A 14462-nucleotide genomic window follows, 5' to 3' on the forward strand; every position below is an offset into this window, starting at 1 on the left:
CCGGTCCAGCATAATATACTGGAGAACGGTGCACTTGTGTATGAACTTCCAGCATATTATGCTGGAACTCCAACACGCGGAAAATTCCAGCATAATATACTGGAGATTGGAGCACCTGTGTAGGAACTTCCATCATATTATACTGGACCGGTATATTATACTGGAACTCAAATATATTATGCTGGAATTCCAGTATGCTTATGCCGGAACTCTAATATAATATGCTGGAGTTCCAGTATACTTATGCTGGAACTCCAATATAATATGCTGGAGTATTTTTCGGATTTTGAACACTATTTTCGTTTAGCTTTATCATTACATGAAAAGTTGCTAAATTTCTATTACTTTTGAAACTGTGGCTATTTTTAAATGACCACTTATAAATCTGACTATTTTTGAATTTCTCCCGATGGATAAATTAATAGATGAGAGTTATGAACAAATCATTGACCTGGTAATAAGTCAGATAATTGATTTGTGACACTAATATACCATGATTCCAAATAATTATGACTATATCTATCTGCACTAAGAAACAAATAATCTTAACTATTGTTGAAAAGTAAAGCTTCTCTGCTGAAATTCGAAATATGCCGAAATTTATAATAGTCACTCTTCTTCTATCCGGTTTTTGGTACACGCTTTTAGGGCCCGATTAATTCGGATCGCGTCAGGAAATCCTATATTGGAGGTAAAGCGCTTCTTACCAAAACGACTCTAATAATCTTTGTAAGTTATCACTAAATCTCAGTAACGGATCGGAAAATAAGTCTCCTCTGATATTCTTTTGTTTTCTTTAAGTTAAAGCATAATACTTCCTTTTTTATTACGTTTTTTGTTCTTATAGTCAGCAATTACATAGCAAATGTATTTGGAAGAATTACAATAGATATGAGGAATAGATATGATATTACATAAGCATCAGAAACTATTGACTCAAATTCTCAAAGTCCCACAAATCCCTGTAGCCAATAAATCCTACTTCAATAAATTTGTAAAGACTCCAATACATTTCCTTTAGGCTAGCACCAACTGGTGGCATTCCAACTTGAGCTGCTAACCAATCCATGTACTCTATCTGCCAACAAATTCATGTCATTGCCTCTAATTTCAATGTTAAAAATGATGATTCAGAAAGTGTTTGATAAATTTAATAAGATGCAAACTTTAAAATTGTATTTGAGCTATTTTAGGATATTCAATTCAACAACAACAACAATCACAGTGTAATCCCACAAGTGGAGTCTGGGGAGCGTAGTGTATAAGCAAACCTTACCCCTGCCTTGTGAAGGTAGAGAGGTTGTTTCCGACAGACCCTCGGTTCAATTCGGGACATACAAATCCAGTGTTAATGTTCTTGTAAAGTTATTGAACTTTACTCAACAACAACAATTACAATCCCAGTGTAATCCCACAAGAGGGGTCTGGGAAGGGTAGTGTGTACGCAAACCTTACCTTCACCTTGTGAAGGTAGAGTGATTGTTTCCGAGAGACCCTCGACTCAGAAGTTACTGAACTTTACTCGGTATAACAATAAAATCACAAAAAAAAAGGTTACTGGGAAAAACCTCGCGAGGGTGAAGGCGATGAGTGTGATGTTTTGGGATCCCGGCTACCTCAAGGTGCATATTGTGATCCTCAACATCAGTTAACATTTCCTCTTCTGATGGTAAAAGCACTTTTCCAGACAAAACTTGTGCTATCCATTTGGCTTGCAATTCAAACATGAGAAAGATAATTGTCTGATCATCACAGAGAAAAGTCTACTTTGTCATTTCTTTCGATAGTACAAAATGGTCAAGAGCACAATACAATGTCGAAGAAGTTGAGAGGGTTGTAATAACTCAGAAAACAAATGAAGGGAAAGGTCAAAATTTTCTCTTATACCATCCGAAATTGCTCAATTCTATCCTCTGTTATACTTTGGGTCTGTTCATAGCCTTGTTGTTAGATTCTTGTTTCGTTGTATTTACCCTTACCATCAATGGAACTCCAGCATGAAATGGGTGGATTTAAAGTGTCGAAATACTTCGAGAAAACTTGTAGTTATGGTTTGAAATTACCCACAGGGTGAAGCTCTATTAGTGTGAAGCGCAAAAACAAAAAATTTCCTAAGGTCGAGGGTAAGATTAGACCAAAGTATAACAGTGGATGAAGTTACTCAAATTCGAATAGTACAGAAACAAACTTGACCTCTTTCCAATAGATAGTTGGATAATAACACAATGAAATATGATATTACCATACAATTAGCTTACCTGATAGGGTATACCAACAAAGGAGAGACAGGGGGAAAGCTTTGGAGGAAAGACATGCTTGTATAATGGTCCAACACGGTTGTCATCAACACAAACTATTCCATTTGTTTCAAGAAATGGGAAATCATACTTGTATCTGCGTGAAAAAACAACAACAACAACAATAATGATAAGCTTATGTATTTCGTCAAGAAACAAAAACAACAACAACAAATCCAATGGACTCCCACAAGTAGAGTATGGAGGGTAAGATGTACACATCCTTACCCCTACCTTGGGAGGGCAGAAAGGCTGTTTCGATAGACCCTCGGCTAGTTCATCAAGGAAATGCAGCAAAAAGAATCAAGATTTGAACTTGTTAAGAACTATAATTATTTGTAGTGTGTAATGTATTAGTTAGTTATGACAGCTGTACACAGCTGCACTAATTAGCTTAGCAGTTAGCAGTTAATTGACTTAGGTTAGTCTTAGCTTTGTATATAGTGGAGGCTCCACTCACTCTTCACTCAATGAATTCAATTGCAGAGTTCTGGAATGTTCCTCTCCCTTTTCTCTTCTCTCTTTTCTCTTTTCTCTTTTCCTTTCTCTCTGAGTTCCCATGGCGTAAAGGTTACAGCTTCATCACCATTGAAGCTCATCTTCAGACAACAGTGAAACTTCGGTTACTGTTACATTGAATAATTCCGTTATGGTATCAGAGCACAGAGTGTCGATTTTGGAGTCGATTCACGCAATTTGTCAGTTCTCTTTCTACTGATCGCCTTTCGAACTAGATCGCGTACATGCAACTTCATCTCTCCATGAATTTCGAGTTGTAATTTTGAAAACAGATTTTATTCTTGCTCCTAATTGGTAATTGGTTGAGAATTACTGTCAAAACCCTAATTAGCTTGTTTCCTAGTTATCAAATCCCTTAGAAGTTTTGTAAACTGAAAATATGACTACTGGTGAGGACGGTACTCAATCCACACCAACTGTGAGTGAATCTCTGAATCAGTCAGGTGTTGACACTAGTAGCCCTTTGTATATACATCCATCAGACAATCCCGGGACAGCCTTAGTCCCCGTTCCTTTTGATGGTTTTGGTTATCGATCATGGAGAAGAGGTGTGATGCGAGTATTATCTGTGAAGAACAAATTGGGATTTATCAACGGAGAGTGTAAAAGACCAGGTCTAGATTCATCAAAATTTCGCTTGTGGGAGAGATGTGATGATATGGTCACATCGTGGATCTTAAACTCTTTGACCAAAGAAATTGCAGACAGTGTAGAATATGTAGCTGATGCATTCGAGTTATGGAGAGAACTTGAGGATCGATATGATCAAACAAATGGGACAAAGTTGTACCAAATTCAGAAAGAGATCAATGATCTATCTCAAGGATCCCTTGATATCACTGGTTATTACACAAAGATGAAAAAATTATGGGAGGAACTCAACACCTTGATTGCCAAATCTCATTGCACCTGTAACTGTTCATGTGGAGCTAAGGAGAGTATGCATAAGGCTGAACAGGACAGGAGGCTCATACAATTCCTTATGGGATTGAATGAGACATATACTGTTGTTCGAGGTAGCATATTGATGATGAATCCACTTCCTTCAATAGCTCAAGCATTTTCCTTGTTGATCCAAGAGGAAAGGCAGAGGGAAATTAAGCCTACTGGCCATTTAGCACTGGAGTCATCAGCCTTGAATGCCAACACAATCAGACCTGGGACATTCAGAACCAACTATTCTCCTAACAATAACCACAACAACAGAAATAGACCTTTCTGTGACTACTTTAAAAGGCCAGGGCACACCAAAGAAAAATGCTACAAACGTCATGGATATCCACAGAATTTTGGGCAGAATCAGAGTCCAAACACAGGACAAAACAGTTTCAGTCAGAACACTAGGCAGAGTCCCAATTACAACTATAACCCAGTCAATAATAACAGTAACAGATTCAGCAAAAGCAACAGAACACTGGCTAATGCACATGTAGCAACTACTGATGCTCAACCTACAGAGAATGTAAAGTATGATAGTCATGAAAACACTCAAAATGTGAGTCTCACTCAAGAGGAGTATAACCAGCTGGTAAACCTACTGCAGCAGTTTCAGTCATCAGGAGCAGGAGATCATGGACTTGGGACCAATTCTACTTCAGGAGCAGCAAACTTTGCAGGTATGATAGCCTGTACTTCCTCAATTGATTTTGGTAAACTTTCATGTAAATGTTTCAAAAACAAGGCTGATTCATGGATTATAGATTCAGGGGCATCAAATAACATGACCTTCAATAGATCTTTACTAACCAACATAATAAGCCTACCTTATCCCCTATTAGTCATTCTTCCAAATGGCTACAAAGTAAAAGTGACAGAAATAGGTAGTGAGATTCTCACTCCTAAGATCACTCTAGACAAAGTGATGTATGTTCCCACCTTCAGATACAATCTAATCTCAGTCCATTCCTTAGCATCTCATCTCAACTGCCTTGTTGCCTTTTTCAAAATTTGCTGTGTATTGCAGGCCCCTTCAATGAAGAGGCCTCTGGTGATTGGTAGAGTGAGAGATGGGCTGTACATCCTATGCCCAAGCTGTTTGAAGAAGAACCACACAAGCCTTGCTGAGAAGGACAATTCTGAAATGCCTTTTACTTCTACTTGTTGCACTTGTAACACACAATGTTCCTCTCATTCTACTGTAGATATGCTAGTTCATACCAATAAGTGTGTGCCCTTTCCAATTGTAAATAATTCATGTACAAGTGCTAAAGAACAAGTTCCCTTTGAAAGTTTATCTCCTGAATTACCTAGTTTTTTCTCTCATTCTTGGGCTGAAAATGATGTGAATGTATTGTGGCATAATAGACTTGGACATGTCCCCTTTGTGAAAATGAAAAGGATTACCTCCATACCTACCAATTTCTCCCCCAAACAACCTTTCAACTGCACTATTTGTCCTATGGCTAGACAAGAAAGACTACCATTCCCTCAAAAAACCAGCACAACCAACAAAATCTTTGAACTTTTGCATGTTGATCTGTGGGGTCCTTACCATATCCCTACACATGATAGGCATAAATACTTTATTACCATTGTAGATGATTATAGCAGATCTACTTGGACTCATCTCTTATCCAGCAAAAGCAATGCCATTAATATACTCAAAAACTTCATGACTCTGGTGGAAAACCAGTTTGGTGTTACCATTAAGTCCTTAAGGTCAGATAATGGACTGGAATTTACCAGTAAAGAAGCAACCATGTTGTTTCAATCCAAAGGGATCATCCATCAAAGAACTTGTCCCTACACACCACAACAGAATGGTGTGGTGGAGAGAAAACACAAATACCTCCTTGAGACAGCTAGAGCCCTCCTTTTTCAATCCAAACTACCTCTAAGATATTGGGGTGAATGTATCCTTTGTGCCACCTATATAATAAACAGATTACCATCCAATTCCATCAACAGTAAGACACCATATGAGTTACTATATAAACAGAAACCAAAGTACTCTCATCTCAAGAGTTTTGGCTGCCTTTGTTACCCTACTGTTCCAGTGCCACTCAGAGACAAGTTCAATCCCAGAACCACACCTCATGTCTTTGTTGGATATCCTTTTAACACAAAGGGATACAAACTTCTGAATCTAGCCACTTGAAAAATTCATATTTCCAGGGATGTAGTATTCCATGAGTCCATCTTTCCTTTCAATGTTAACTTGAACAAATCCTCTAAGTTACCTGTGTTTCATCCAATTCCCTTTATTGACCCTCTTAATGAACAACCTTCTGAGAATACAGACATCACACAAGTCCCTGAAGTCTTGAGTGATCAAAGGAATGTAGAAAATACACCTATGTCTATGTCACCTGCACAGGTAGCCAATCCCTTACCTCATGAATCCATGTCACCTCCACATGTAACCAATCCTTTACCTCATGAAACACACAGTATACCATCACAACACAACACTGAACAGACCTACCCAACAAGACAATCACACAGAACTCCCAAACTCCCTACATACTTGCAAGACTATGTTCACTCTCTACCTCAACCCAAAACTAATCCTACTTCCCTCAATGCTTTGTTTTCTATGAATCATCACATTGCCTCTGATCTACTAACTCCTGATAGTCAGGTTCTTGTGACAAATGTTTGTCATGACAGGGAACCATCATCATATGAGGAGGCAGCTATTGATCCTGCATGGCAAGCTGCCATGACACAGGAATTTGAGGCACTACACTCCAACCACACTTGGGATCTGGTGATGTTACCACTTGGAAAGCAAGCAATTGGCTGTAAGTGGGTATACAAGGTGAAACACAAAGCAGATGGCAGCATTGAGAGGTTCAAAGCCAGACTGGTTTTCAAAGGTTACACTCAACAGGCAGGGATAGACTACACAGAAACTTTCTCACCAGTTGTGAAAATGACAACAGTTAGAGCCCTGATAGCTACAGCAGTTAAGAAGGGTTGGTCTGTCTCACAGCTGGATGTGAACAATGCTTTCCTGCATGGGGATCTCAATGAAGAGGTGTATATGCAGGCACCACCTGGACTGATAATAGATAAGCCAGGCTTAGTCTGCAAACTCAACAAATCCCTCTATGGTCTGAAGCAAGCAAGCAGATAATGGTATGCAAAATTAACTGAAGCACTATGCTCAAGGGGATACACACACTCCATGTATGACTACTCACTTTTCTATAAGAGGAATGGAAGTACCTCAATGTATGTTGTTGTATATGTGGATGATGTATTACTAACTGGAACTGATCAACATGAGATTGCTCAACTCAAGACCTTCCTGCATGAGCAGTTTAAGATCAAGGATCTAGGTCAGCTTCACTATTTCCTAGGATTGGAGATCATGTACAAGGAAGATGGGGTCATTGTATCACAGAGGAAATTTGCTCTTGACTTGCTGAAGGAGTATAATTGTTTGGAACACAAGGCCTGCTCCTCACCCTTGGACCCAAATGTAAAATTGAAGGCCAAAGAGGGAACACTACTGCAGGATCCCACTTACTATAGGAAACTGGTAGGAAAACTGAATTTCCTAACCAATACCAGATTGGACATAGCATATGGAGTTCAACACTTGAGCCAGTTTATGCAGGAGCCCAGAGAGCCCCATCTGAAGGCAGCATTTCACTTGTTGAGATACCTAAAGAGTGATCCTACCTTGGGGATTTTCATGTCAAAGGATGGGGACCATACAGTGAAAGCCTATTGTGATTCTGATTGGGCAGCCTGCCCAGATTCTAGAAGGTCTGTCAGTGGCTACCTGGTCTTGTTGGGCAACAATCCTATCAGCTGGAAATCTAAGAAACAAGAGACTATATCACTCTCCTCTGCAGAGGCAGAGTATAAAGCACTGAGAAAAGTTGTAGGAGAGTTGGTCTGGCTGCGCAGGTTGTTTGAAGAACTGACTGTGCCTTTTTCTTTACCTATCTCAGTCTATTGTGATAGCCAGTCTGCATTACACATTGCCAGGAATCTAGTGTTTCACGAGAGGACCAAGCATATTGAGGTCGACTGTCACTTTGTGTGTGATCAATTACAAGCAGGCTTGATCTCTCTTCATCACATAAGGACAGACAACCAACTCGCAGATGTTCTAACCAAGGCTTTGACAGGGATTAAACACACTAGTACCTTGGGCAAGTTGGCTGTGTTAACTACACCTCCAACTTGAGGGGGGGTGTTAAGAACTATCATTATTTGTAGTGTGTAGTGTATTAGTTAGTTATGACAGCTGTACACAGCTGCACTAATTAGCTTAGCAGTTAGCAGTTAATTGACTTAGGTTAGTCTTAGCTTTGTATATAGTGGAGGCTCCACTCACTCTTCACTCAATGAACTCAATTGCAGAGTTCTGGAATGTTCCTCTCCCTTTTCTCTTCTCTCTTTTCTCTTCTCTCTTTTCCTTTCTCTCTGAGTTCCCATGGCGTAAAGGTTACAGCTTCATCACCATTGAAGCTCATCTTCAGACAACAGTGAAACTTCGATTACTGTTACATTGAATAATTCCGTTATGGTATCATCAAGGAAATGCAGCAAAAAGAATCAAGATTTGAACTAACCCTGTACAGTGGAGAATTATATCAGCATGAACAGAAGATCCATCCAAGAAAATCACTTCACCACTTTCATTAACATGATCAATCTGAAAAATAACTCCAAAATCAGATCCCTTTATATATCTTCCAATGCACAGTCAAGAAACTTTGTACAGCGATATACCTTTGAATGTTTCCAAAGATTTGCACTATTGTCCAATTTTGAAACTTCAGTGTCAGAAGATCTTGTCGAAAGATGAACTTGTTTGGCTACCGTAGCTATGTCTCGGGAAATATCGAGCCCACTTGGTCCATCTCCAATTACAACTACAATCTGAATACAAATCAATTAACAAGTGAGAAGGTTCTGTAAAATAGGAAGCATAGACTTGTATAAATAACTTTTTTCTTCTTCTTTTATAACCGAGAAATCCCGGAGGGTTAGTGGCGCACGTTCCAAAACTCAATGGATAATGGGTCCTCCACTATGTCATTCTTCACATAAATACCATGCTTTTGTTTGCGACACGTTCTGAATCCATGACGTGTGCCTAGTCGATACATCAGCGTTGCACTCTTAATACTAGACCAAAGCGTGGACGCAGAACTTTAAGAACTGAATATGCAAATAGAGTAGAAAGGGAGCTTGCCTGATCCTTAAATGGCCCAGGAACTCGATAATTGTGGCTATGCATTTGTTTTCCAGGCCAGTTGTTTATACCTTTGGATATTAACAAACAATAATTAGTTCAAAGTACAACCTATCCATCTCATTTCTTTCACAATAATTATGAGTGCTGGAAGGTGAGACAGTTTCTCTGTTAACTCACACCTTCCCAATTTGTTCGACAAGGAATCTTTTAAGTTAAATTAGACTAAATTAACTAAACTTGCTAAAATAAAAAGAGATATTCATACAACAACAACAAGCCACAATCCCAAGCAAGTTGAAGTCAACTCTCTCTCTCTATATATATATATATACAACAATAACAACATACCCAGTAATCCCACTAGTGGGGTCTGGGGAGAGTAGAGTGTACGCAGACCTTACCCCTACCCCGAAAAGGGCAGAGAAGTTGTTTCCAGGAGACTCTCGGCTCAACAGGAAAGGCAATAATATCAGAAAAGAAACAAGAGAAAAGACATGTAACGATAAAAGATACCAGAAAGAAAATAACCACAACAAATAAGTGAAAGGACAATAACACAAAACTATGCAAAACACCAATGTGAATACAACAAAGACCGCTAACAAACCTAACGAAACTGTATCAGACTAACCGGTATAAAGAGGGAAGAACTATCGACTACCCCCTAGCCTACCACCCTAATGCTCGACCTCCACATGTTCCTATCAAGAGCCATGTCCTCGGAAATCTGAAGCCGCGCCATGTCCTGCCTGATCACCTCGCCCCAATACTTCCTAGGCCGCCCTCTGCCTCTTCTCGTACCTGCCAAAGTCAACCGCTCACACCTCCTAACCGGTGCATCTAGGCTTCTCCTCCGCACGTGTCCGAACCATCTAAGTCGCGCTTCCCGCATCTTGTCGTCCACAGGAGCCACGCTCACCCTCTCCCGAATATCTTCATTCCGAATCTTATCCAGCCTAGTGTGCCCACACATCCATCTCAACATCCTCATTTCTGCTACTTTCATCTTCTGGATATGTGAATTCTTGACTGGCCAACACTCAGCTCCATACAACATGGCCGGTCTAACCACCGCTTTATAGAACTTACCTTTGAGTTTCGGTGGCACATTCTTGTCACACAAGACTCCAGACGCTAACCTCCATTTCATCCACCCCACTCCTATACGGTGCGTAACATCCCCGTCGATCTCCCCATCTCCTTGGATAATTGACCCTAAGTACTTAAAACTTTCTCTCTTGAGGATGACCTGTGAGTCAAGCCTGACTTCCACATCCGCTTCCCCCGTCACGTCGCTGAACTTACATTCCACATATTCTGTCTTAGTCCTACTCAACTTGAAACCTTTAGACTCTAGAGTCTGCCTCCATACCTCCCGTCTCCCATTAACGCCGCCTCGTGTCTCATCAATCAGAACTATATCATCAGCGAACAACATACACCATGGCACCTCTCCTTGGATATGGTGTGTCAGTGCGTCCATCGCCAGAGCAAATAAGAACGGGCTGAGCGCAGATCCTTGGTGTAATCCCATAACCACTGGAAAAGGCTCTGAGTCACCTCCCACAGTCCTAACCCGAGTCATAGCTCCATCATACATATCCTTTATCGCCCTAATGTAAGCCACCGACACACCTTTCACCTCCAGACACCTCCAAAGGACGTCCCTAGAGACCTTGTCATATGCCTTCTCTAGGTCAATAAACACCATATGCAAATCCCTCTTCCTATCCCTGTATAGTTCCACCAACCTCCTGATAAGGTGGATAGCTTCCGTAGTAGAACGGCCCGGCATGAATCCGAACTGGTTTTCCGATATAGACACCGCCCTCCTTATCCTCACTTCCACCACCCTTTCCCAGACTTTCATGGTATGACTTAGTAACTTGATACCCCTATAGTTGTTACAATTCTGGATATCCCCTTTGTTCTTGTACACCGGAACACACCGGAACCATTGTACTCCACCGCCACTCATCAGGCATCCTCTTTGTCTTGAATATAACATTCAACAACCCAGTCAGCCACTCCAAGCCTGCCCTACCCGCATATCTCCAAAACTCTAGTGGAATCTCGTCAGGTCCGATCGCTTTGCCCCGACTCATCTTACCCATCGCACCCACGACCTCCTCAACCTTAATGCGCCTACAATACCTAAAGTCTCGGTGACTCTCGGAGTGCCCCAATTGCCCTAACACGATGTTTCTATTCCCCTCGTCATTCAGAAGTTTATGAAAGTACGACTGTCATCTTTGCCTAATCTGGGCCTCTTCCATCAATACTCGACCGTCCTCGTCTTTGATACACCTCACTTGATCCAGATCGCGAGCCTTCTTTTCTCTCGCTTTGGCCAATCGAAATAATTTCTTATCCCCACCTTTGCCCCCCAGTTCCTCATAAAGCCGACCAAAAGCAGCAGTTTTAGCCTCTGTGACTAGGGGTGTGCATTCGATTTATCGATTCGATTTTGACCCTTATCGATAATTACTTATCGATTATCGATTTGTACATATGCTTATCATTATCGTTTCAATAAGGTTTCGATTTTTTCGATTTCGATTTATCGATTTTGGGGGGCTATCGATTCGGTTATCGATTACACCAATAAGAAAATTTGCGAGATTCCATGGAAAGTATATCGCTATAAACGCGCCTAACTAATATGGACAAAAAGAAGCTAAAATAAGACGAACACCATTTATAATATAAAAATTGTGTCAACAAGCACATGCAACAAAACTAAAGTAAGGGATCAAATGTATGCCACCAACACTCCAACGGTATAAAAAAAAAACACATCATCACGGCTAATTCTGTTTTCCATTAATTTGAACTTCATTCTCTTGATCTTTAAATATGATCATTCCTTAAATGTGGTAGAGGAAATAATAGGGTAAGGGACTTGGGGTAAAGGAAAGGGTATAGATTAGGGAAAATAATATTGTATAGCCGCTTTCAAAATAGTAGCGGAATATATATACATTCTGTATGTTATATTAATCTACACAAATAGGTAATTACTCATTTAACAAGTGTCTACAGTCTAGGGGTGTGCATTCGATTTATCGATTCGATTTTGACCCTTATCGATAATTACTTATCGATTATCGATTTGTACATATGCTTATCGTTATCGTTTCAATAAGGTTTCGATTTTTTCGATTTCAATTTCGATAACATATAATCGATTCGATTTATGATAAATCCATTCGAATGCACACCCCTATCTGTGACCGCTACTTTCGCCTCCTTCCTAGCCTCCTTATATCTTTCTCTGTTCGCTCTCCTCTGATCCTCGTCGGTGCTCTCTACTAACTTAATGTACGCCGCTTTCTTGGCTTCCACTTTACCTTGGACCACGTCATTCCACCGCCAGTTGCCCCGGTGCCCGCCATAATAGCCTTTCGAAACTCCCAACACCTATCTTGCTGCCTCCCTTATACAGTCCGCCGTCACCGTCCACATAGCGCTAGCATCCCCACCACTCTTCCAGGCACCCATATTTGTCAGTCGCCCCTCCAACTCTTGCACATTATCCTTAGACAAAGCTCCCCACCTGATCCTCGACGGACCCCGTACAAACCTTTCTTCCTCTTCATCAAAATACCGACGTCCATCACTAAGAGCCTATGTTGAGTTGCGAGGTTCTCACTCGGGATCACCTTGCAATCCTCGCACAACCCCCTATCACACCTCCTGAGGAGGAGATAGTCAATCTGACTCTTAGCCACCATACTCCGGAAAGTAACCAAATGTTCCTCCCTCTTCGGAAACATAGAGTTCACGATCACCAACTCAAAAGCTCTAGCGAAATTCATATATATATATATATATGAATTCTCACTGATCATGTCGCTCCATTTAAGCTCATTTAAAGTTAAGATATTTGTAATCTATAAAATTTCCTCATAACAAAATGTTTAAAAAAATTATTTTAGGATGATACTCAAATTTCATTATCTTGAACTAAGGACTAGTAAATATAAGAGCTTTCCTAGATATTTGCCTAGTAAAATTTTCTGACCACAATTTCATCTAACTCATATACTTTTTATATAATTTCGAATTTAAGTTACATACACCAACATTTTAATGATTTTTTACACCATCCATGTAATTTATTCCAAATTATTGATCAATCAGTGCATAGAACTTAAACTCAATAATTTCTTATACTTCTCAAAAACAAATCAATCATCATTGTTCAAACAATAGATTAATCAACTTGAATCACTTAAATTGAATACTGCACATTAATTTACCTGGAATATTTGCAACTTTGGGTATAGTATAGTGACCATTACAAATCACTACAGAATCAAACACCTCTTCTTCTGAGCTTAACTCATCCGATTTCCACTCAACAACCCAACGATCTTCCTCATACTCAACTCGCCTAACTCGCACAACTTCCGCGTTAAATCGGATCAACTCAGTAATACCAAAATCCTTAGCAAACTCAGTCAAAAACTTCAACACTTCTTCATGTCCAGGAAAATGAATTAATTTCCCATTTTCATCATTGAAAGGATAATCATTAAAACTCATTAATTGTCGAGGTAAATTTGTGCGAAGGGATTTGTAAAGACTGCTATGGATAATTTCTCTGTTCGGGTCAAGTCCCAGTGGATCGGTTTCGGTTTTTGGATTGTAAGCCCATGTTCCGCCGAGTTGGGCCGATTTTTCGAAGACTGTAACTTTGTGGCCTGATCGTTGTAGCTCACGCGCCGTGACTAAACCAGCTACTCCGGCTCCGATTACTGCTACTTTACGGGACTCCGCCATTGGAGAAGAGGGGGAAACTATTGGACTAAAAGTACAGTTTTGAAAAGTAGTTGGAACGAATTATTAACTTTTTTATTTCTAAGGAATTCCGGGAATTTTTAAATAATAAAATAAATGACGATGACGAAGATTTGAATACAGGCAGTATATTCAAATTTCTTATACGACTTATTTCATATGGAGACCGGGAAAGAAATGTTAAGACCAGCCCCTTTTTTTTGAAAATTAACTACTAGAATTTCACAATAGAAAATTAACAAAAAAAGTTATAGTAAGATTGAATTCATCGCATAACAAAAGGAAAATAAGCAATATAATATTATAATATGCCACGTAATAGTAACTCTCTGAAACAATTCAACTTTAGGAGTAATGAGATGTTTGACTATATATAAAAATTCTGGACTTGGCTTGCTTGCAATTTGTACACTCAAACTATGTTGTCTTCCACCAATATATATATATATATATATTATATATATTTGAATAGATAGAATTACTCTTGGGTACGTGGCAAAGGCGGTTCAACGATATTTGTGGCCTAAAGCCAAAAATTAAGAAGAGGCCTTAAATTATAGTAGTAAAAATGTCTATATTTGATTTTTATTTGTTTTTTTTTTTAATAATAGTTTATGAATCATCTTGTATTTATTTTGGTTATTCACTCGACTATCTACTAGCGCCCCACCATCGAAAACATC

General features: G+C 39.7%; 1 protein-coding gene across 2 annotated transcripts; it reads right to left on the reverse strand.

Moving 5' to 3' along the window:
• Positions 802-13867, reverse strand: LOC109224836 (flavin-containing monooxygenase FMO GS-OX5-like). 2 transcript variants are annotated; one of them, XM_019389386.1, is made up of 7 exons: positions 13239-13863; positions 8974-9044; positions 8508-8657; positions 8348-8430; positions 2259-2394; positions 1569-1742; positions 802-1078 (listed from the first exon to the last, which is right to left on the reverse strand). In XM_019389386.1, exons 1-7 carry the CDS (start codon positions 13759-13761, stop codon positions 929-931), a joined length of 1287 nt encoding a protein of 428 aa, XP_019244931.1. In that variant the 5' UTR covers positions 13762-13863; the 3' UTR covers positions 802-928. The 2 variants fall into 2 exon arrangements, with proteins under 2 accessions (XP_019244931.1, XP_019244938.1); XM_019389393.1 differs by lacking the exon at positions 1569-1742 and having other exon boundaries at positions 13239-13867.

Source organism: Nicotiana attenuata, chromosome 1 (assembly GCF_001879085.1).
Source record: "Nicotiana attenuata strain UT chromosome 1, NIATTr2, whole genome shotgun sequence".
Classification (NCBI taxonomy): domain Eukaryota; kingdom Viridiplantae; phylum Streptophyta; class Magnoliopsida; order Solanales; family Solanaceae; genus Nicotiana; species Nicotiana attenuata.